Consider the following 23,966-nt stretch of genomic DNA (forward strand, 5'->3'; position numbering starts at 1 on the left):
AGGGAATGGTGTAAAAATGCCCAGAGTCACCAAGTTTTGCAGCAGTTTTGATTTGCACAAAAATTTAGGAAAATTTTCAACAGTCATATGCCAGAATTCTAATGTAATCTGCTTGATGTATTGGGGCCATTGTATCTTTCTGAGTTCCACGTGTCTCTTTTCTGTCCTTAGTAGTAATCCATATACAGTATGTAAGCAGACGTTTTCTTGCTGTGTCGTACATGTGCATCGTTACCCGCTATTATGTTTTATATGCAATGTCCAATATTATTGCATCTTATTAAATTTGATGTCTTCTTTCCTTTTTTTCGTTTTTCTCAGACTCCACACCTTGTAAATCTCAATGAAGATCCTCTAATGTCTGAGTGTCTATTATATTACATCAAAGATGGCTTCACAAGGTGAGAACAGACACATGATAAGTCATATATGTGATAGAAGTACATAATATCTGCATGGACACAATTCATGGTATGGCATACAATAGTGTGTACTCAGCATCTTGTGTAAGTATATGAAGAATAGGATGGACTATTGTTACTGTAGTCACTGTCTGAGCTGTAATCACATCCAATGTTCCTTAAAGAGAATTTCTCACCAGGTTTTTATCACCTAGTCTAAGAGCAGAATAATGTAGTGGTAGAAACCCTGAAACCAGCAATCTGTCACTTACTGGTCTATTTGCTCTAGTTTTGATAAAATTACTGCTTTATTAACATGAAGTTATCACTAGAAGACAAGTCAACCTACTGTCAGATAGTCCAGCCCGACCCCCACCACTGATTGGAAAGCTTTTGCCTACACCCAGTGTATACAGAAAGCTGCCAATCAGTGGTGTGTGTTGAGGAGGAGGGTTACACAGGGCTCAGCATTCATAGAATTGATAGATCTGCCAAGTAAGTGACACATTGCTGGAATCAAGGTCTATGCACCTACATTATGCTGCTCTAAGTTTTGGTTGCAAATCCCGGTGACAGATTCCCTTTTCCAGTACCGATGTCCTTAGTAAAATGTAAAAAATGCATATTTGCCTTCCGGACCGGTGCTGCTCTTCTGCTCTAAATGCTGTGTCCCCTCACAATCCGGTGATATTGCTAATGTCATGTCATGTGCACACTGCAGCCTATCTCAGTGGCCACTGATGGGCTGCAGCCTTCACAGTTCCGTCAGACAGATAAGCTACAGTGATCACATGGCATAAGCACGACACAAGATCGCCAAAGATGGCACAGCGATCGGAGTGGCACCAGTATCATTTATTTCTTATTTTGTTACACGTACTTGAGGCATGCAAAAGAGGATGTCAAGTAGTAGAAAATCCCTTTAATTTTTGTCCATCAAGGAGAAGTGTGTGTGATTAAAGCACAGACAATTAGTACAGTTGTGATTGTCTAGTGCTGTGGAACCCACTGTGACGCGGTGGGAATAGATCTGATATGCGTTAACACTGCAAATTGCAATAATAATATTTTACATCTATATATATAATTGTCTAATTCTGTCTATCTGTCTATAACGGAAATTCTGCGTCGCTGATTGGTCGCGGCCTAATGTGCGGATGGTAGTCAGGGTCCAGAGAAGAGGAGACTCCTCCGAACCCTGGGTACCATAAATCTGTAAAAAATAGAATTAAAATAAAAATTTGTGATATACTTACCTTCAGACGGCCCCCGAACTCTTTCCATCCTCTCGTCTCGCGCCTGGCATCTTCTGGTCCCAGAAAGGGGGGGTGAGGGGACCATGCATACCAGGATAGGGGGGTGAGGGGGCCATGCATACCAGGATAGGGGGGTGAGGGGACCATGCATACCAGGATAGGGGGGTGAGAGGACCATGCATACCAGGATAGGGGGGTGAGAGGACCATGCATACCAGGATAGGGGGGTGAGGGGACCATACATACCAGGATAGGGGGGTGAGGGGGCCATGCATACCAGGATAGGGGGGTGAGGGGGCCATGCATACCAGGATAGGGGGGTGAGGGGACCATGCATACCAGGATAGGGGGGTGAGGGGGCCATGCATACCAGGATAGGGGGGTGAGGGGGCCATGCATACCAGGATAGGGGGGGTGAGGGGGCCATGCATACCAGGATAGGGGGGTGAGGGGACCATGCATACCAGGATAGGGGGGTGAGGGGAACATGCATACCAGGATAGGGGGGTGAGAGGAATCGGGCCACCATCTAGTAGGTAATAATTCACACTGCACTACCCTGCCATTACTAACAAGGAGAAATCTGTGCTGACGGGTTCCCTTTAATGCCCATACTTTAATTATATCTTGATTGCTTTGTTTCATATCCATCCAAAAAATTGTCACTTTCCAAAAATGTCTGGTCCCTGACTTTACATAGATATACAGGGTGGGCCATTTATATAGATACACCTGGGTGGGCCATTTATAAAGTTGGAATCCAAAATGTCCGACTTCAAAATGGCCGCCATGGTCACCACCCATCTTGAAAAGTTTTCCCCCTTCCCATATACTAATGTGCCACAAACAGGAAGTTGATATCACCAACCATTCCCATTTTATTTAGGTGTATCCATATAAATGGCCCACCCAGGTGTATCCATATAAATGGCTCACCTTGGATATAGATATTTATGTATGTCATATACCAGACCATACTTGGATCTGTCCCATGAAAGGATAAGAGGAGAGAGACACGCTAGCAGTGTATTGAACGTATTGGGTTTTAGTACACTTGTCCGTTCAGACTTTCTTTTTGTACATAATGCTTTAAGAACCATACATGCATAAGTGATCCATTACTACAGGTATGCCACAGACAAAACAGATGGACCCCATTAATTAATACGGGGTCCATTTTTTAGAACGGAAGAAAAAGTTTATTTTTTATACTTTAAAAACCGGCCACCAAATGGACCCCATGCTAGTTAGTGCGACCCTCTTCGTCTTTTGTTTGCATACAATGGATTTAGTTTGCCTTTTCCTAAAATAAATGAATATTATCATAAACATATATCCCCTAAAGTTGGTACTTTATTAGTAATAAAAACCACTAGTGTGGTTATACACCAAAAGAAAAAGTGACAAATACAAAACAAAAGAAAAAAGTGTTCAAACAGAAAACCCACAATTGGGACAACTAGGAATCCCTGATAATTCTGAGCTTACACCTGCCTAGCTGCGGAGGTTGGCACCCTAGGGGGGAACGTTGTGGCGCCCCCCACTCAACGATGGCTATCCCTAGGGGCCCTGATATACCCTACAGCCGCTAATGATACCCTCTACCCGATAGCTGAGGGGACCCCTAATGCTAGACAGAGATATACCTGCTCTAAAGAGGATCCTGTGTCCCACAGAGATTAAAAACAATAGTAGAACACACTTGGCATCTGGTGGTACATATGGGAAATATACTGCATAAAGCTGCTCCACATGAGATTTCAATCAGATGATACACTGCATCGATGGAATGCATATATAATAATAGTAATGAGATTAATCACCAAATCCATGAAATTCATTCAGTGATGCCCCAGCCTCACACAAAGATAATAATCTACTGATGCAGATGGAGATCCACCTTCAATATCACCAACGGCTTGGTTCAGTGGCATCTCATTAATTAACATTTCTTTGATGCCCCGTTACAATCTGGCATAGCTTATTGAGCATATACTATTCCCATCCATGAGTAATGTACACAGAGTTGCAACAGCGATACTCATCTTGTGTCACCCGCCACCTGCCATAAAATGGTTAACGCCTCAACGCGTTTCGCCTGCTTAGGCTCATCAGGAGGCCAGATAGTGCGATATTATGTGTCCCATGCAAGGTGCAATATCAAATGATGCTCAGCTCAACTCCTCTTTTTAAAACCGCCGCCATAAGGCGTGTATGTTACACCCACTCACGTGACATGGCGTCACCGCGGTCTCAGGATGCCTCTATTAGATATTACCCCTGAACCACCAATCAGATATCTCAAGACAAACGGTCTCACCGCGCTCTCCAATGGCTGAGGCCGACTCCAACTTCCGGGTTTGTCGTGCAGCGCACACACCGCGCATGCTCCCCTCTCCCCCATTGGGATCAGCGCGTCTCATATTAACCTTACGGCATCCCCGCAGTCTCAGGATGCATTACCAATCAGATGCCTCTAGACAAACAGTCTCACCGCGCTCTCCAATGGCTGAGGCCGACTCTAACTTCCGGATTTGTCGTGCAGCACACACACCGCACATGCTCCCCTCTCCCCCATTGGAATCAGCGCGTCTCACATTAACGCCGTCGGATGTATATGTTAGGTTTGTAACGTTATATCCCCATTCTCATTGTGCCACATATAGTTCGTGACCGTCACATTGAAGTCTCTCATTTGAGTGACCAGAGCGTCCACTCCGGTATTGCTCACACTCCGGACCCCCACAGGAGTATCCAATATTGTACCCATAAGCGCACTTCACACCAGGCACGTGATTGAGAAAATCACAGTATATAATCGCATCAAAAACTGGCAGTGTGAACATGCGGCCAAGGTTGATGAACCAAAAATAATACTCAATGTAATAAACGATCTCAAAGACTGTAATTAGTGGGGATACCATGGGGTATAATGAAATTTATTATATACAGGCATACGGTAAAGAGGAGGATAATACATACAATATTCCATGACAATACATGGGACTCCCAAATTTTTCAGGGAGCCCAATACAAAACCTAGAAGGCCAATATACTCGAAAAGGGTCACTTGAATCAGTTGTGGCTCATAAGAAACAGGCAAATGAAAGTTGTTAATTTAACCCCCTCGGCTCCATAGACTCCATCCTGAATATCCACTCACATTCTCTTCTAAGGATCAATTTGTCCATATTACCCCCTCTCGTGTTCATCTTGACAACTTCTATGATATTAAATTTAATATCACCGGGATCACCCTTATGACACAACCAAATGTGTCTTGCAAGTGGGGTATCTCTCTTGTTTCTAACATCGCCCAGATGCTCCCCTACTCTCCTCCTAAATTCTCTACTGGTCTTCCCTATGTAGTCCCTGGGGCATGAGCAGGTAGCCACGTAGACAACCCCTGTGGTTTTGCAATTCGAGAAGTCTTGTTGATAGAAAACTTTGCCTGCATTTGAGCTACGAAATGACTTCCCGGGTCTCATAAATTTACAGAAACTGCAATCCCCGCACTTAAAAAAACCACAGGGTTTTCTATCCAGCCATGTACCACTGACCAATGGTCTCCTATACTGGCTGTGGACTAAAATGTCCCTGATGGATTTACCCTTCCTAAACGTGACATTAGGGCGCTCACCAACCACATCCTTGAGATCTGGATCTAGCCTGAGCACATCCCAATGTTTGGACAGGACTCTTCTAACCTCCTGATGTCCCACATCATATGTCCCAATGATCCTTATCTGTTCCGTAAAGTCCTCAGCCTCACGTTTCTGCAACAGTGACTGTCTGTTTGCTTTACTTGCAAAATCATATGCTGTGTCTAGAATGTGTTTAGGGTACCCCTTATCCTTAAAGCGACAGAACATGTCCCCAGCTTGTTTGTGAAATAGATCATTCCTAGAACAGTTCCTCCTAAGACGGAAGAACTGTCCTTTCGGGATGCCTCTCTTGAGGGGAATTGGGTGGTGGCTTTGCCAATGCAACAGACTATTTGTACTTGTTGGTTTACGATATATGCTTGTGGACACACCTCCCATTAAATCTTTTATAATACTAATATCCAAAAATGGTATTTCAGTTTCATGAATTTCCGAGGTAAACCTAAGATTCACATCATTCTGGTTCAATTCCCTCACAAATTCTTCGAATTGATCCTTTGCCCCTGTCCATATTACGAAGACATCATCTATGAACCTATACCACATAGATATCAGACTGTGCCACCACTTTTACTCCCCTCCAAACACAATGGTCTCCTCCCACCAGCCCAGGAACAGATTTGCATACGACGGGGCACAAGGACTCCCCATCGCAGTGCCCCTGAGCTGGTGGTAGAATTTCCCATCGAAGCTAAATGTATTATGTGTGAGAGTAAACCGCAAGAGGGATATCAAAAAAATATTATGCCCTCTACATGCTATTGATCTCTGACCCAGAAAGTGTCCCACACCCCTGATGCCTGCTTCATGTGGTATATTGCTATAAAGTGCTTCTATGTCAATAGAAGCCAACCAGGTATTCTCTCCAAGATGTATACCCTCTAGTTTTAACAATAGATCTGATGTGTCCCTCAAATATGATGGAGTTGAAACCACAAAGGGACGCAGCATCTGGTCAATGTAGATCCCACAATTCTGGGTCAGAGAGTCAACACCCGATACAATTGGCCTCCCTTTTAAGGGGGACAACCCCTTATGTATCTTTGGTAATGCATAAAAAGTAGCTATCAATGGAAATTTGGGGAGGATAAAGTCAAATTCTGTTTTTGAAATCAAACCATCAGCCAAAGCCCCATCCAGGAGAAGTTGAAGTTCCTCCTTGTAGGTAGTCATGGGATTACCCGTCAGCACCTCATAGGTGGAATTGTCTTTTAATATAGCGTTACACATAGTACGATATTTAATATGATCCAAAATAATCAGATTCCCCCCCTTATCGGAGGGTTTCACCACTATTTGATCATTTTTCTTGAGGGCCTCTAGAGCTGGTCGCTCACTTGCCATCAAATTATCGCCATTCTCCCACTCTGGTATTGTTATTCTCTTAAGGTCCCTCTCCACCAACAGGGCAAAGATATCAATATTCCCCATGTCACCCTGAGGTGGCATCTTTTCACTTTTATTTCTCAATGTGGTAAAGGGACCCTTCCCAGCAATTGGGGCCCTATTATTTTCTCTCAGAAGGCCAAGGAGCGCCTCATATCCCTCAATGTCTTCCTCACTGAGGCCCTGTTGTTTACATGCCTCCCGACTATTGTGTCTGAAGAACTTTTTCCATTTGAGTTTCCTACAGAACAGGTTTAAATCCTTTACCCATTCGAAACAGTTGAACCTATTGGTTGGTACAAAGTTCAAACCTTTCGAGAGGACACTCTGCTCATCCCTCGTAAGGATGTGCAAGGACAAGTTTATAATCTGGCCCCTTATTGATTGAACCGGGTTCTTAGTTGGTAACCCGTCCTCGCACCTTGTTCCAAAAAAGAGGAAGAAGAGGAAGAAGTAGAGGTAGAGGGCGGAACAGATCCAGATGTAAAATTGGGTCCTGAAAATGGGGTTTGGGTTCTCATCCCTACCCTGTACGGCCCTCTTCCTCTCCTCCCAGATCTGCCCCTTCCACCTTGCCATCTCTGTTTTGGTATCGTCTCTCTATACTGATGTGTACCACCCGGTGTTCTATCTGTCCTTTCTGTATCGGAAGTGTCAATATCAGAGAATGAGGCTTCAGATTGTCTTTCTTTCTGATAATTGAACACCTGATTTTCACTAAAGTCCTTTAAGTCCCTATGGAACTGGAGATGTTTTCGCTCTTTCAACAGGGCCTGATATCTTTCAACAGAAGTTTGTAACAACCCCTCCCTTCTGTTAAAATCAGGATCCCCTTTGAATTTCAAAACTCGTTCAATCAGTTTATTCAATTCACTAGTAGACCTCTCAAGCACCTTCCTTTCCTCTGCCAACAAAATTTGCATGAATCTGATAGATGACTCAATAGACTTTTTAATCCACAGATTCATCAAATCCGGTGAGGCAATCCTGGGGGAAGGGTTGATATTTATCCTCAGGCCCCTTGGAATAATCCGATTCTTCAAATAATTCTCCAAAGTCCTAATCTCCCACCAGGATTTCAAAAAATCTTTATATCCCCCATACACTTCATTAAACAGATTCTTAAGAGCCAAAGGGCCAGTGCTGTTCTCGGGTATCCCCCCTACATTAAATGCCTGATTTGCATCCTCCAGCCACAAATCTGAATTTATAGGGCCCACAAGAAAACCAACCATTCCAGATTCGAATATCAACAATCTCAATTATTAATACAAGAAGGGTTTAGAGTATTATCATAAACATATATCCCCTAAAATTGGTACTTTATTAGTAATAAAAAACCACTAGTGTGGTTATACACCAAAAGAAAACATGACAAATACAAAACAAAAGAAAAAAGTGTTCAAACAGAAAACCCACAATTAGGACAACTAGGAATCCCTGATAATTCTGAGCTTACACCTGCCTAGCTGCGGAGGTTGGCACCCTAGGGGGGAACGTTGTGGCGCCCCCGCTCAACGATGGCTATCCCTAGGGGCCCTGATATACCCTACAGCCGCTAATGATACCCTCTACCCGATAGCTGAGGGGACCCCTAATGCTAGACAGAGATATACCTGCTCTAAAGAGGATCCTGTGTCCCACAGAGATTAAAAACAATAGTAGAACACACTTGGCATCTGGTGGTACATATGGGAAATATACTGCATAAAGCTGCTCCACATGAGATTTCAATCAGATGATACACTGCATCGATGGTATGCATATATAGTAATAGTAATGAGATTAATCACCAAATCCATGAAATTCATTCAGTGATGCCCCAGCCTCACACAAAGATAATAATCTACTGATGCAGATGGAGATCCACCTTCAATATCACCAACGGCTTGGTTCAGTGGCATCTCATTAATTAACATTTCTTTGATGCCCCGTTACAATCTGGCATAGCTCATTGAGCATATACTATTCCCATCCATGAGTAATGTACACAGAGTTGCAACAGCGATACTCATCTTGTGTCACCCGCCACCTGCCATCAAATGGTTAACGCTTCAACGCGTTTCGCCTGCTTAGGCTCATCAGGAGGCCAGATAGTGCGATATTATGTGTCCCATGCAAGGTGCAATATCAACCCGGAAGTTAGAGTCGGCCTCAGCCATTGGAGAGCGCGGTGAGACTGTTTGTCTAGAGGTATCTGATTGGTAATGCATCCTGAGACCGCGGGGATGCCGTAAATTTAATATGAGACGCGCTGATCCCAATGGGGGAGAGGGGAGCATGCGCGGTGTGTGCGCTGCACGACAAACCCGGAAGTTGGAGTCGGCCTCAGCCATTGGAGAGCGCGGTGAGACCGTTTGTCTTGAGATATCTGATTGGTGGTTCAGGGGTAATGTCTAATAGAGGCATCCTGAGACCGCGGGGACGCCATGTCACGTGAGTGGGTGTAACATACACGCCTTATGGCGGCGGTTTTAAAAAGAGGAGTTGAGCAGAGCATCATTTGATATTGCACCTTGCATGGGACACATAATATCGCACTATCTGGCCTCCTGATGAGCCTAAGCAGGCAAAACGCGTTGAGGCGTTAACCATTTGATGGCAGGTGGCGGGTGACACAAGATGAGTATCGCTTTTGCAACTCTGTGTACATTACTCATGGATGGGAATAGTATATGCTCAATAAGCTATGCCAGATTGTAACGAGGCATCAAAGAAATGTTAATTAATGAGATGCCACTGAACCAAGCCGTTGGTGATATTGAAGGTGGATCTCCATCTGCATCAGTAGATTATTATCTTTGTGTGAGGCTGGGGCATCACTGAATGAATTTCATGGATTTGGTGATTAATCTCATTACTATTATTATATATGCATTCCATCGATGCAGTGTATCATCTGATTGAAATCTCATGTGGAGCAGCTTTATGCAGTATATTTCCCATATGTACCACCAGATGCCAAGTGTGTTCTACTATTGTTTTTAATCTCTGTGGGACACAGGATCCTCTTTAGAGCAGGTATATCTCTGTCTAGCATTAGGGGTCCCCTCAGCTATCGGGTAGAGGGTATCATTAGCGGCTGTAGGGTATATCAGGGCCCCTAGGGATAGCCATCGTTGAGCGGGGGCGCCACAACGTTCCCCCCTAGGGTGCCAACCTCCGCAGCTAGGCAGGTGTAAGCTCAGAATTATCAGGGATTCCTAGTTGTCCCAATTGTGGGTTTTCTGTTTGAACAATTTTTTTTTTTCTTTTGTTTTGTATTTGTCACGTTTTCTTTTGGTGTATAACCACACTAGTGGTTTTTTTATTACTAATAAAGTACCAATTTTAGGGGATATATGTTTATGATAATACTAAACCCTTCTTGTATTAATTGAGATTGCTAAAATAAATGAACAAACGTAATGTCCAAACGCTCATGTGAACAGAGCCTTAAAAAGTTGGTTACTGGTAAAGTTGGAATTTAATAACATAGAAGAAGTCCAGGAGATAGAAACAGAAATAATAATAGTAGTAGAGAGCAAAAGGATGAGCACAGAATACTTTTTTTGATTATACAGTAAGAGTAGTGGTGCTTGTAGTCCTGATAGCTTCCTTATAAATGGACGGAGTATTGGGTACATGACCTAAGCATTATTTTTTCACAATTCTTTCGGCAGAGTTGGACGTGAGGACATACAGAGGAGACAGGACATTGTCCTCAGTGGACACTTTATCCGTGATGAGCACTGTATTTTCCGGAGTGATATGATGATCTGCGGGTCAGGTAATATGATCAAATACTTTGTGCTGAAAAATTAGCTCAGTAATGGAAAACATCATTTGTAGTAAGAAATACTTAATGCTGTTTTTTTTCCCTTCTCACAGTTGCGGTGACACTTGAGCCTTGTGAAGGGGCCGACACATACGTTAATGGAAAGAAAGTAACAGAGCCATGCGTGCTACGATCAGGTGAGAATATGTCCCCGGCACTCTGGTCTTGTGATAAGTAAGAAACATCGGAAGCTACCTGGAATGCAAATATGCTTCTAACCAGTAGATAAAGAAGATACATTGTGGCTTCAGTCAATAACTAGGAGAACACAACATAATGGATTTGTTGATGAGAAGTAATAAGCCAATATCTACAATGGCACGCCACGAATCCTAATGGTTGATCAATGTGCTCAGATTGAGTCTGTCGCAGGACCACAAATGTATTGTACCCATGTGGGTCGCTGACAGTTTCCCCGAGACCCCTCTACCACCACCAAGTATTGATTGCCTTCCTAACAAGTCCTTTGGATAGTTTCATTGACTACTGCCCCCAAAAAATATTTTCTAACTGTGGTGGCAATATGCTAGTTAGTGGGTGACTAGTCATGGGGGTGTTGTTTTCCTCAGTCATCCCACTAATCATGTTACCACGCCTCAATGGCAATGTATATCATGATCTGCAAATGTGCTGGCTCTGCAAATCTCGCGGCTGGCTATGTCCTGCGTCATCACTGCCTCCGAAGCATGCAGAATGCACTGATGGTGTGTATTCCTGCATTACTGCTTATTGTCGGGGAGGCCGAGGTTTGCATAAAGCCAGCGGTGATGCCGCACTTACAATTTATATTACTCACACCCACAGGGGCGTGATAACATAATCAGCAGGATGACTAATCTGGGGAAAACAATGGCTCCATGACGAGTCACCCACTTATTATTTTATCACCACTGCAGTTAAAAAATATATTTTTTTTTTCGGTATAAGAAGAAATCAATAAGACTATCAAGAGGGCTTGTAAGGAAGGGTATAAAGGTATCAATAAATACATGGTAGCAGTTTGGGGGGCTTAGGGGACCTGTTGGGCTAGCTTTAAACAAATCTTCTGAAACTTGGAAAAGTATTTTACTGCATTTACAAAAATTACATCTGCTTTATAAATCAAAATATTTCCACATTGCATTTCACATTGGAACAGTTTGACATTGCATTTCACTATATTTTCTGGTGTCCATTTGTTATAAGCACCAGAATAGGCTCCCAGTCACCAGAGACCAAGAATCATCCTCTGGCCTCCATCAGGCCAAAGTAGCTTTTAGAAACCAAAAAAGAAAAGTAGAAGACAGAGTAAAATATGAAATGTTATGAATCACAATTAAAATGTACAGTTGTATAATTGTGGTCTGCTATTTATGTAGTGTTTTTACCGTTCGTTATATCTGTTCACTTGGCTTAATTTGTATGGTGACATTGGGTACACTCTGCCTTGATCTACATTAATTTTCACATATTGTACATTTTAATTGTGATTAATAAAATTTCATATTTTACTCTGTCTTCTACTTCCCTTTTTGGTTTCTATATTTCCCTTTGGAAGTTGACATACTTATAACTGGTCCTTTATTTTGGGTTTCTCAAAGTAGCTTTTAGTTTGCTGAATAGAATAGAGATGGAATAAAGCTTGAGATTGTGCTATTCCGATACAAACGTATACAGTAAAAAAAAAGCATACCGCAAGTATATGGTTTTTACACTGAAAGCCTATAGACGATGTACGACGCTGTCTGCTCATACTTCAAAGATATAGTTTGGAAGTCTTCCACATCCAAAAAACCCATTAAGAGCAATCCACAGGTAATATATTTCCATGAGTCTTCTTCTGTTACACTGAGTAATAGTATAGTATAGTACTATAGTAAGCTATTTAATTATTTAAATCTGTTTTTGGGAGAATTTTCTTAGAGTCACTGATGGTAGCCACTAGAGACCTTGTTCGTGTAGCTTGACGGTAAAGGACTAGTCAAGGGCTTACAGTATTTTTACAGGTGAAATTTTTTTTAACTAAAATGATCTCACATTGGGAAGGCTCAAACTGTTTAAGGCTCAAGATATATTACTTTCTTCCTGCTTGTCGATACCCTGTGTAATACTGTATATATGGCACTTGGCTACAATCTCTATTCTTTTATTTAGGTAATCGAATCATTATGGGGAAGAGTCATGTGTTTCGCTTTAACCACCCTGAACAAGCCCGCCAGGAGAGAGAACGTACTCCTTGTGCAGAGACTCCTGTAGAACCTGTCGACTGGGCGTTTGCTCAGCGGGAGTTACTTGAGAAGCAAGGTATTGACATGAAGCAAGAGATGGAGCAAAGGTGAGTCTGCGTGTAACGCAAAGAGATTGAGTTTTCAGATATGGTATTTTTGTGACATGTCAATTACGTGCCATAATAGTCATATCATTAGCGGGTCCAAACAGGAACCTCTACCAAATGATGACAATAAGGGATTACTTACTTAATGAAGAGATGACCTATTACTCAAGATTACCTCTTCAAACAAGAGTAACAAATCACAAAGATATTCTGGCTAACTTTGTATTACATCCTACAGGAAGAGTGTGCATTTATCAGTCCTTGAAAATTAAAATCAGGCCCTGTTTTCTATTCATGAAAGAATCTAGTTTTTGTCTTTCAAATGTAGACATGTTCACATACTTAAAGCCACCATATACCTTAAAATAGCCCAGACCCAACATTTTTGTCGAGAAAGGTCAACCATCCAATGTTACGGGGCTCTCCTGACTGTCCTGGAAGAAAGATTGGGCGTGTTGAAGTTCAATGCAGAATTTTTTTGCTCTTCAGCTAGATAAGCCTTCCCCTGAGGAGTCTGGCAGCAGCTTATTCCCTTCTAACACTCAGCCAGGCCAAGCATTAATATGCATGAAAGAGTCTAAATCGATAGCTGTCAGCCGACATGTATATAAGATATATGGGCATCTTCACATGCCAAAGAGGACCTCATGGTAATAAAAATAATGCTTTTACTTTTGCTCCATTAGACTTCAGGAACTGGAAGATCAGTACAGAAAAGAACGCGAGGAAGCAAATTACCTTCTGGAGCAGCAGAGACTGGTGAGAGCTTTATAGAATATGTATGGCAATAGATTAGGTTGAAAGACTGATATATTTATTTTTAATGTAGTTCACTCTGTGGCTTAAATATAGTGTGAATTTTATTCTATGGGTTATTTTTTTCTAACCTTTATTTCATTTTAATCCTTCTAAGAGACTTAGGTACTTATTATATCATAGCATTAATGTGCATTATGTCCTGTTAGTGTAAAACTGATCTCATGGCAAGCCTAGGGGCCTTTGTTAGATCTCCAAACGATATGGAAACTCACCTGTACCCCACAATCACGTTGCGGAGCACCAATGTGGAAGCAGAGATGTTAAAAGTGTGTTATAAAGTGGTATAGTAGATGTCTTTGGGCTCATACTCACATGCGAGAAACTCGGATGAGTCTCGCACGTCAATACCCGGCACTGCCGCCGGCACTCGGATCGGAGCGTTCAGCTGCATGTATTTCTATGTAGCTGAATGCTCCGATCCGAGTGCCGGTGGCAGTGCCAGGTATTGACGAGCGAGACTCGTCCGAGTTTCTCGCATGTGAGTATGAGCCCTTAGACTTGAAAAAGCTGGTGTATTTACTTAGAAAAAATCAACGTCAGAATGATTGAATAATACTTTTGCAACATACTTGAGCATATTGAGTTTACAGTGCCTTGCGAAAGTATTCGGCCCCCTGGAACTTTTCAACCTTTTCCCACATATCATGCTTCAAACATAGAGATACCAAATTTTTGGTGAAGAATCAACAACATGTGGGACACAATTGTGAAGTTGAACGACATTTATTAGTTATTTTACATTTTTGTGGAAAGTCAAAAACTGAAAAGTGGGGCGTGCAATATTATTTGGCCCCTTTACTTTCAGTGCAGCAAACTCACTCCAGAAGTTCATTGTGGATCTCTGAATGATCCAATGTTGTCCTAAAGGACTAATGATGATAAATATAATCCACCTGTGTGTAATCAAGTCTCCGTATAAGTGCACCTGCTCTGTGATAGTCTCAGGGTTCTGTTTGAAGCACAGAAAGCATCATGAAGACCAAGGAACACAACAGGAAGGTCCGTGATACTGTTGTGGAGAAGTTTAAAGCCGGATTTGGATACAAAATGATTTCTTAAACTTTAAACATCCCAAGGAGCACTGTGCAAGTGATGATATTGAAATGGAAGGAGTATCATACCACTGCAAATCTACCAAGACCTGGCCGTCCCTCTAAACTTTCATCTCAAACAAGGAGAAGACTGATCAGAGATGCAGCCAAGAGGCCCATGATCACTCTAGATGAACTGCAGAGATCTACAGCTGAGGTGGGACAGTCTGTCCATAGGACAACAATCAGTCGTACACTGCACAAATCTGACCTTTATGGAAGAATGGCAAGAAGAAAGCCATTTCTCAAAGATATCCATAAAAAGTGTTGTTTAATGTTTTCAACAAGCCACCTGGGAGACTCAAAACATGTGGAAGAAGGAGCTCTGGTCAGATGAAACTAAAATCGAACATTTTGGCAACAATGCCAAACGATATGTTTGGCGTAAAGGCAACACAGCTCATCACCCTGAACACACCATCCCCACTGTCAAATATGGTGGTGGCAGCATCATGGTTTTGGGGCTGCTTTTCTTCAGCAGGGACAGGGAAGATGGTTAAAATTGATGGGAAGATGATGGAGCCAAATACAGGACCATTCTTGAACAAAACCTGTTGGAGTCTGCAAAAGACCTGAGACTGGGACGGAGATTTGTCTTCCAACAAGACAGTGATCCCAAACATAAAGCAAAATCTACAATGGAATGGTTCACAAATAAACGTATCCAGGTGTTAGAGTGGCCAAATCAAAGTTCAGACCTAAATCTAATCGAGAATCTGTGGAAAGAGCTGAAAACTGCTGTTCACAAACGATCTCCATCAAACCTCACTGAGCTCGAGCTGTTTGCCAAGGAAGAATGGGCAAGAATTTCAGTCTCTCGATGTACAAAACTGATAGAGACATACCCCAAGCGACTTGCAGCTGTAGTTGCAGCAAAAGGTGCGCAACAAAGTATTAAGTTAAAGGGGCCGAATAATATTGCACGCCCCACTTTTCAGTTTTTGAATTTCCACAAAAATTTAAATTAACCAATAAATTTCGTTCAACTTCACAATTGTGTCCCACTTGTTGTTGATTCTTCACCAAAAATTTACATTTGGTATCTTTATGTTTGAAGCATAATATGTGGGAAAGGGTTGAAAAGTTCTAGGGGGACGAATACTTTTGCAAGGCACTGTAGCTTGAGATTTAATGTATGTAGTTTGTAGTGTCCAATATGGTGAAAAATCTGCTTTAAAAGAACAGATATTGATCTTTTTTTTTTTTTACTTATTTTGACAAAAAAGTTAGCCAGTGCCAATCAGAAAGTGTACTTATTCACATTAGTATCTTTCATTAGTGGGGCTCATATTCTTCTTTCCATAACGCACATGCACACACTCAGTACAACCAATGTGAAAGGAAATCAATTTATCTATCGCTATGTTTTTGGTATGTGAGAGGAAAACAATCCCCAAATCCTGCAAGGCAGGCAGCCAACCACTTTGCTGCCCATATTAGGATTTATCTCATAGGAACCCAATTGACCTATCCTAGCAAGGGAGAAATCATATAAGCTATATGCAGAAGTGTGCTGTCCGTGTTAGAATCGTATGGCACACGATTAGCTTACTCATAGTGATGAGCGAGTGTGCTCATTACTCGAGTTTTCCGAGCATGCTGGGGTGATCTCCGAGTATCTTGGGTGTGCTCGTAGATTGTTTGGGTCACTGTAGCTGCATGATTTGCAGCTGTTACACAACCTGAACACATGCAGGGGTTGCCTTTTTGTTAGGGAATCCCCACATATACATGCAAATACAAATCATGCAGCTGCGGGGACTCAAACATAATCTATGAGCACGCCCAAGATATTCGGAGAATACCCCAGCATGCTAAGAAATCTCGAGTAACGAGCACACTCGCTCATCACTAGACTCACCAATGTTAGTGAAAATGACAAAGTGACTGTGTGAAAAAGATCACAACATGCTCTAGTCCAAGGGTGCACAGCATTTTTTGGTCAAAGGGCCACATTGCCATACTGAACCAGTCCCAAGAGCTGCAAAATAACTAAAGGGGTACTTACTTGAATACATTACCAGAACCACCATAAGTACATTAATACATCATCAGAACAAAGTTTTTAGCATTTGAGGAGGATTTGGAGAGTTTATGGTAAAAAAAACACGTTTTGGGACCATAATTCTTCTCCATTTTGTTCAGATGCCATGATGAGATTCCATGCTCGTCTCTGCAGACTTGCTTCTTCTCAGCAACACTTCCCAACACAATGCTCTTAAAAAATAAAAGTGCATTATACTGACCCATAAATCAAAATATCTCCAATGCTGTGCCACTGAATAAATAATTGCCTCTCACTGTGCTTTCTCAACCAAATATCCCCCCCCACACTACCCGCCTCTATAATATCCCCACACAGACTCCAAAATATCACCCTAATCTGCCTTTTCCATATCTTACTCAGTGTCTCTCTGCATAAAGTCGCCACTGCCCCTCGCTATACTATGTGCTCCACTGCCCCATAATGTACCCTTGCAGTATCCCTCAACCCTTACATTCCCTACCCCAGCACCCTCATCTAAACCAGTGGCTGTCACGTCCTCACTTGTTCTTCGGTCCCAACAGCAGTGTGATGAGGTCAGTAATGTGCTGACGTCATCACGCCCCTACACATCGGGGCTGGGGCTGACAGTCGATCTGCTCTGCCACAGTCCCGGCGCAACACAGTCTAGTTTTAGATGTGAATACATTTGACGATATGAAGAAGGGAGCAGGGTCTCCTGGGCTTCTCCGTGGATTCACAACATCCTTCGAAAGACTATATGTTGTGCGGGCCTGCACTAGTCTCTTCCATTTTTGACTGAGATTCAGCTATTCAAGTCTGTGGGTGAGCAATAAAAACGTGTTCCCATATGGATCATCCATATTGCATCTGTTTTTACTGATACGTTGCTGTTATTAACATAGGAAACTATTTGGTCTTGTATATTTTATATTATATGTATGATGTATAAAAACTGATATCATAACGATGTAAGAAAGGAGCATACAGATAATACATGGATGGAATATTGATGAAAATCGTCTGTTTTTTTTCTGGATGAAAATCAGATGCTTGCCTGAACCCAAACTAAAGGATCAGCACTAACTACTTAGTAGAGTTGAGCGACTTTTGGTTTTTTAGGGTCGCGTTTCGATTCGTGAAACCCGACTTTTCCAAAAGTCGGGTCGAGCAAGATCGTCCGATTATAGGGAAAAGTCGGGGTCGTCCCGAAACACGAAACCCAATGTAAGTCAATGGGGAATAAAAGTCGGCAGTGAGAGGAGGACAGGAAACACACCTACAGTGCCCATTTGAATGCCAAAAGCATCAATTCTTCTTACTTAAGCTTGTCAACCTTAATTAACTTCATAATACAAGTTATGCACTGAAAAATGGGGGTTATTTGGCTAAAGTTGTGGGGGGGGGAGGGCTGGCTGCAGGTTTTCATGTGCCCTGGGCGAAAGAGCGCCCCTTTAACACATACCACAACTCATCATGCTCCGATACGGCAGATAAATAGCGGTATAGTACAATGAAAAATACCTCACTTTTTACATCTCATGACGAGGCCCATCTATTTCTCCATACAGAATCATTGGTCCCATATAATGTTTGAAACAGTATATGATGAGCTCCACATAATGCTACAGTATATGTTGGTCCCCATGGATGAAGCTCCACTGTCTTATGGGCCCAAATAATGCTCCAAACATAATGGGCCCCATTTCTAATGCTCTAGTGTATAATGGGCCCTGTAAATGCTGCTCCAGTGTCTGATGTCCACCTTTGGAATGTTCCAGTGTATGGTGGGCCCCATCTATCATTCTCCAGAGTATAGTGCTCCCCAAAAATTGCTGTCCCAACATTGAAAACAATCAAATAAGTCTCCTCGCTAGGGAATCCCTGTACTTGTCTGGACAGGTGCTGTAGCTTGCTTAACAGCTCGCCAGCCGTTCTCACGCCCAGTATGGATTGCACGTGATTGCACAAAGGTTAGAAAGGGTACCGTATCCCCGGATAACATGTATGGATAGCGTACACATTCAAAATATATGTCTCAGGAGGCAGGCTCAGACAGTGTTAGGCCCAGTATGGATTGCACGTGATTGCACAAAGGTTAGAAAGGGTACTGTATCCCCGGATAACATGTATGGATAGCGTACACATTCAAAATATATGTCTCAGGAGGCAGGCTCAGACGGTGTTAGGCCCAGTATGGATCGCACGTGATTGCACAAAGGTTAGAAAGGGTACCGTATCCCTGGATAACATGTATGGATAGCGTACACATTCAAAATATATGTCTCAGGAGGCAGGCTCAGACGGTGTCAGGCACAGTATGGATTGCACGTGATTGCACAAAGGTTAGAAAGGGTACCGTATCCCCGGATAACATGTATGGATAGCGTACACATTCAAAATATATGTCTCAGGAGGCAGGCTCAGACGGTGTTAGGCCCAGTATGGATTGCACGTGATTGCACAAAGGTTAGAAAGGGTACCGTATCCCTGGATAACATGTATGGATAGCGTACACATTCAAAATATATGTCTCAGGAGGCAGGCTCAGACGGTGTCAGGCCCAGTATGGATTGCACGTGATTGCACAAAGGTTAGAAAGGGTACCGTATCCCTGGATAACATGTATGGATAGCATACACATTCAAAATATATGTCTCAGGAGGCAGGCTCAGACGGTGTCAGGCACAGTATGGATTGCACGTGATTGCACAAAGGTTATAAAGGGTACCGTATCCCCGGATAACATGTATGGATAGCGTACACATTCAAAATATATGTCTCAGGAGGCAGGCTCAGACGGTGTTAGGCCCAGTATGGATTGCACGTGATTGCACAAAGGTTAGAAAGGGTACCGTATCCCCGGATAACATGTATGGATAGCGTACACATTCAAAATATATGTCTCAGGAGGCAGGCTCAGACGGTGTTAGGCCCAGTATGGATTGCACGTGATTGCACAAAGGTTAGAAAGGGTACCGTATCCCTGGATAACATGTATGGATAGCGTACACATTCAAAATATATGTCTCAGGAGGCAGGCTCAGACGGTGTCAGGCACAGTATGGATTGCACGTGATTGCACAAAGGTTAGAAAGGGTACCGTATCCCCGGATAACATGTATGGATAGCGTACACATTCAAAATATATGTCTCAGGAGGCAGGCTCAGACGGTGTTAGGCCCAGTATGGATTGCACGTGATTGCACAAAGGTTAGAAAGGGTACCGTATCCCCGGATAACATGTATGGATAGCGTACACATTCAAAATATATGTCTCAGGAGGCAGGCTCAGACGGTGTTAGGCCCAGTATGGATTGCACGTGATTGCACAAAGGTTAGAAAGGGTACCGTATCCCCGGATAACATGTATGGATAGCGTACACATTCAAAATATATGTCTCAGGAGGCAGGCTCAGACGGTGTTAGGCCCAGTATGGATTGCACGTGATTGCACAAAGGTTAGAAAGGGTACCGTATCCCTGGATAACATGTATGGATAGCGTACACATTCAAAATATATGTCTCAGGAGGCAGGCTCAGACGGTGTCAGGCCCAGTATGGATTGCACGTGATTGCACAAAGGTTAGAAAGGGTACCGTATCCCTGGATAACATGTATGGATAGCATACACATTCAAAATATATGTCTCAGGAGGCAGGCTCAGACGGTGTCAGGCACAGTATGGATTGCACGTGATTGCACAAAGGTTAGAAAGGGTACCGTATCCCCGGATAACATGTATGGATAGCGTACACATTCAAAATATATGTCTCAGGAGGCAGGCTCAGACGGTGTTAGGCCCAGTATGGATTGCACGTGATTGCACAAAGGTTAGAAAGGGTACCGTATCCCCGGATAACATGTATGGATAGCGTACACATTCAAAATATATGTCTCAGGAGGCAGGCTCAGACGGTGTTAGGCCCAGTATGGATTGCACGTGATTGCACAAAGGTTAGAAAGGGTACCGTATCCCCGGATAACATGTATGGATAGCGTACACATTCAAAATATATGTCTCAGGAGGCAGGCTCAGACGGTGTTAGGCCCAGTATGGATTGCACGTGATTGCACAAAGGTTAGAAAGGGTACCGTATCCCTGGATAACATGTATGGATAGCGTACACATTCAAAATATATGTCTCAGGAGGCAGGCTCAGACGGTGTCAGGCACAGTATGGATTGCACGTGATTGCACAAAGGTTAGAAAGGGTACCGTATCCCCGGATAACATGTATGGATAGCGTACACATTCAAAATATATGTCTCAGGAGGCAGGCTCAGACGGTGTTAGGCCCAGTATGGATTGCACGTGATTGCACAAAGGTTAGAAAGGGTACCGTATCCCCGGATAACATGTATGGATAGCGTACACATTCAAAATATATGTCTCAGGAGGCAGGCTCAGACGGTGTTAGGCCCAGTATGGATTGCACGTGATTGCACAAAGGTTAGAAAGGGTACCGTATCCCCGGATAACATGTATGGATAGCGTACACATTCAAAATATATGTCTCAGGAGGCAGGCTCAGACGGTGTTAGGCCCAGTATGGATTGCACGTGATTGCACAAAGGTTAGAAAGGGTACCGTATCCCCGGATAACATGTATGGATAGCGTACACATTCAAAATATATGTCTCAGGAGGCAGGCTCAGACGGTGTTAGGCCCAGTATGGATTGCACGTGATTGCACAAAGGTTAGAAAGGGTACCGTATCCCTGGATAACATGTATGGATAGCGTACACATTCAAAATATATGTCTCAGGAGGCAGGCTCAGATGGTGTCAGGCCCAGTATGAATTGCACGTGATTGCACAAAGGTTAGAAAGGGTACCGTATCCCTGGATAACATGTATGGATAGCGTACACATTCAAAATATATGTCTCAGGAGGCAGGCTCAGACGGTGTCAGGCCCAGTATGGATTGCACGTGATTGCACAAAGGTTAGAAAGGGTACCGTATCCCCGGATAACATGTATGGATAGCATACACATTCAAAATATGTCTCAGGAGACAGGCTCAGACGGTGTCAGGCACAGTATGGATTTGACGGCCCAGATTACACAGCGGAGGAGCAGGGAGAGGTAAAGATTGCAAATGCTGGGGCCCTGCCCAAGCAAGGGGGGCCCACTCGTGGGCGTCGGTACTGGCACTGGGCCCCTCATAGTACAGCGGTGTGTCTGACGGCGGGTGTGCACCACCACCGTCAGAGACACTTGATTGCACTATGAGGGACCCTGTGCCAGTGCCCGCGCCCAAGAGTCGGCCTACCCACCTGTCCAGGGCAACGGCACTCGCACGGTGTCATGCGGTAGGTGGTGACCCCGGCCATGGGGGGGAGGCAGCACAGTTAGGGAGTTTTAGAAAGTGGCATATGTTGATGTTGGACATTCAGCTGATGCAAAAGGCGAAATAGGTGAAGTACCAGGAAGAGGTGGACCAAATCAAGCCATTTTTCTGTCACCCTATGTGTCATCAGGGGAAGGTGGGACAAAATCCTTGGAAACCCATGCATGGTTCATTTTAATGAAGGTTAGATCATCCACATTTTGGGTTGACAGACGGGTCCTTTTTTCTGTCAGGATTGATCCAGCTGCACTGAAGACTCTTTCCGATAGCACACTTGCAGCTGGGCAAGCGAGCTCCTGTAAGGCATATTGGGCCAATTCAGGCCAGGTGTCCAGTTTAGCGGCCCAATAGTCAAAGGGGAATGACCTGTGTGGGAGAACATCGATATGGGAGGAAAAGTAGTTTGTAACCATAGTTGACAACTGCTGTCTCCTGTCACTTTCCATCGATGCAGTATTACCAGTTGTGTGAGCGGTATTTGAAAAATCAGTCCACAACATTGTCATGAAACCCCTGTCTCCAACGCCACTTCTGCTGTGTGCACCACGAACACCTCTGCCAAGCTGCCCCCGGCCCGTACGGCTCGTGTGAGAACCATCACCGCTGCTGTGTGCTGGGAATGCCTCAAGCAACCGATTTACCAGAGTTGCTTGTTTATTAGCCAATATTAGGTCAAGGTTCTCCTGTGGCATGATGTTTTGTAATTTGCCTTTATAGCGTGGATCCAGGATGCTGGCCAACCAGTAGTCGTCATCGTTCATCATTTTGGCAATGCGGGGGTCCCTTTTTAGGATCCGCAAGGCATAATCTGACATGTGGGCCAATGTTCCCGGTGTCAATGATGCACTGCGAGTGCTGGGTGGAGGAGCACTTTCTGGCAAATCCACATCCCTCCAGTCATGCACAAACCCTGTACCAGACCTTGCCACGCCAACATTTTCACTTGCCCCACGAGATGCATCCTCCTCCCCTAAGTAATCATCCCCATCATCCTCCTCCTCTTCTTCCTCCACCTCGTCCAGGAGAGGTCCCTGAGCAGACAATGGCTGAATGTCATCAAGGATTCCCTCCTCCTCTTCCTCCTCATCAACATTGGCTGCAGACGCCTGCTCCTTAAGGTGTGTCAAAGTTTGCATGAGCAGACGCATAAGTGGGATGCTCATGCTTAGGATGGCGTCGTCTGCGCTTACCAGCCGTGTGCATTCCTCAAAACACTGAAGGACTTTACAAAGGTCTTTCAGCTTCGACCACTGCACGCCTGTCAACTCCATGTCTGCTCTCAAAGTGCCTGGCCGTGTATCCTCCCACAAATGCATTATGGCCTGCCTCTGCTCGCACAGCCGCTCCACCATGTGCAGGGTGGAGTTCCACCTTGTTGCAATGTCGATAATGAGGCGGTGGTTGGGAAGGTGGAGCAATCGCTGCAGCTTCTGCATACGAACGGAGTGTACAGGCGACCGGCGGATGTGCGCGCACAGTCTTCGCACCTTCTGGAGCAGGGCTGTTAACTCCGGATAATTTTTGAGGAAGCACTGCACCACCAGGTTCAAGGTGTGAGCCAAGCAAGGTATGTGGCTGAGTTTTGAAAGGGCTATGGCTGCCACAAAATTACGGCCGTTATCACTAACTACCTTGCCTGCCTCAAGATGTACACTGCCCAGCCATGACTCAGTTTGTCGCTTCAAGTACTCGGCCAGCACCTCGGCGGTGTGTCTGTCGCCCAAACACATCATCTGCAACACAGCCTGCTGACGCTTTCCACTAGCTGCTCGATAGGGGGACACATCGTGTGCAACAGTGGCAGCTGCAGATGGAGTGCTCGTACGACTGCGCTCTGTGGACGAGCTTTCGCTTCTG

At 43.9% G+C, this 23,966-nt stretch overlaps 1 protein-coding gene across 5 annotated transcripts in view; it reads left to right on the plus strand.

Annotated features, from left to right (window-relative positions):
* KIF1A (kinesin family member 1A) overlaps positions 1 to 23,966 on the plus strand; it is a 233,028-nt gene that overhangs the window by 122,452 nt on the left and 86,610 nt on the right. For all 5 annotated transcript variants that reach the window (XM_073581223.1, XM_073581219.1, XM_073581220.1 and 2 more), the window contains exons 17-21: positions 322 to 401; positions 10,371 to 10,477; positions 10,579 to 10,662; positions 12,659 to 12,839; positions 13,526 to 13,598. In XM_073581223.1, the coding sequence (XP_073437324.1) occupies positions 322 to 401; positions 10,371 to 10,477; positions 10,579 to 10,662; positions 12,659 to 12,839; positions 13,526 to 13,598 (525 nt within the window). The remainder of the gene's footprint in view (positions 1 to 321; positions 402 to 10,370; positions 10,478 to 10,578; positions 10,663 to 12,658; positions 12,840 to 13,525; positions 13,599 to 23,966) is intronic.

The sequence above is a fragment of the Dendrobates tinctorius genome, unplaced genomic scaffold (assembly GCF_039654945.1).
Source record: "Dendrobates tinctorius isolate UK_male_01 unplaced genomic scaffold, ASM3965494v1 ptg000069l, whole genome shotgun sequence".
Classification (NCBI taxonomy): domain Eukaryota; kingdom Metazoa; phylum Chordata; class Amphibia; order Anura; family Dendrobatidae; genus Dendrobates; species Dendrobates tinctorius.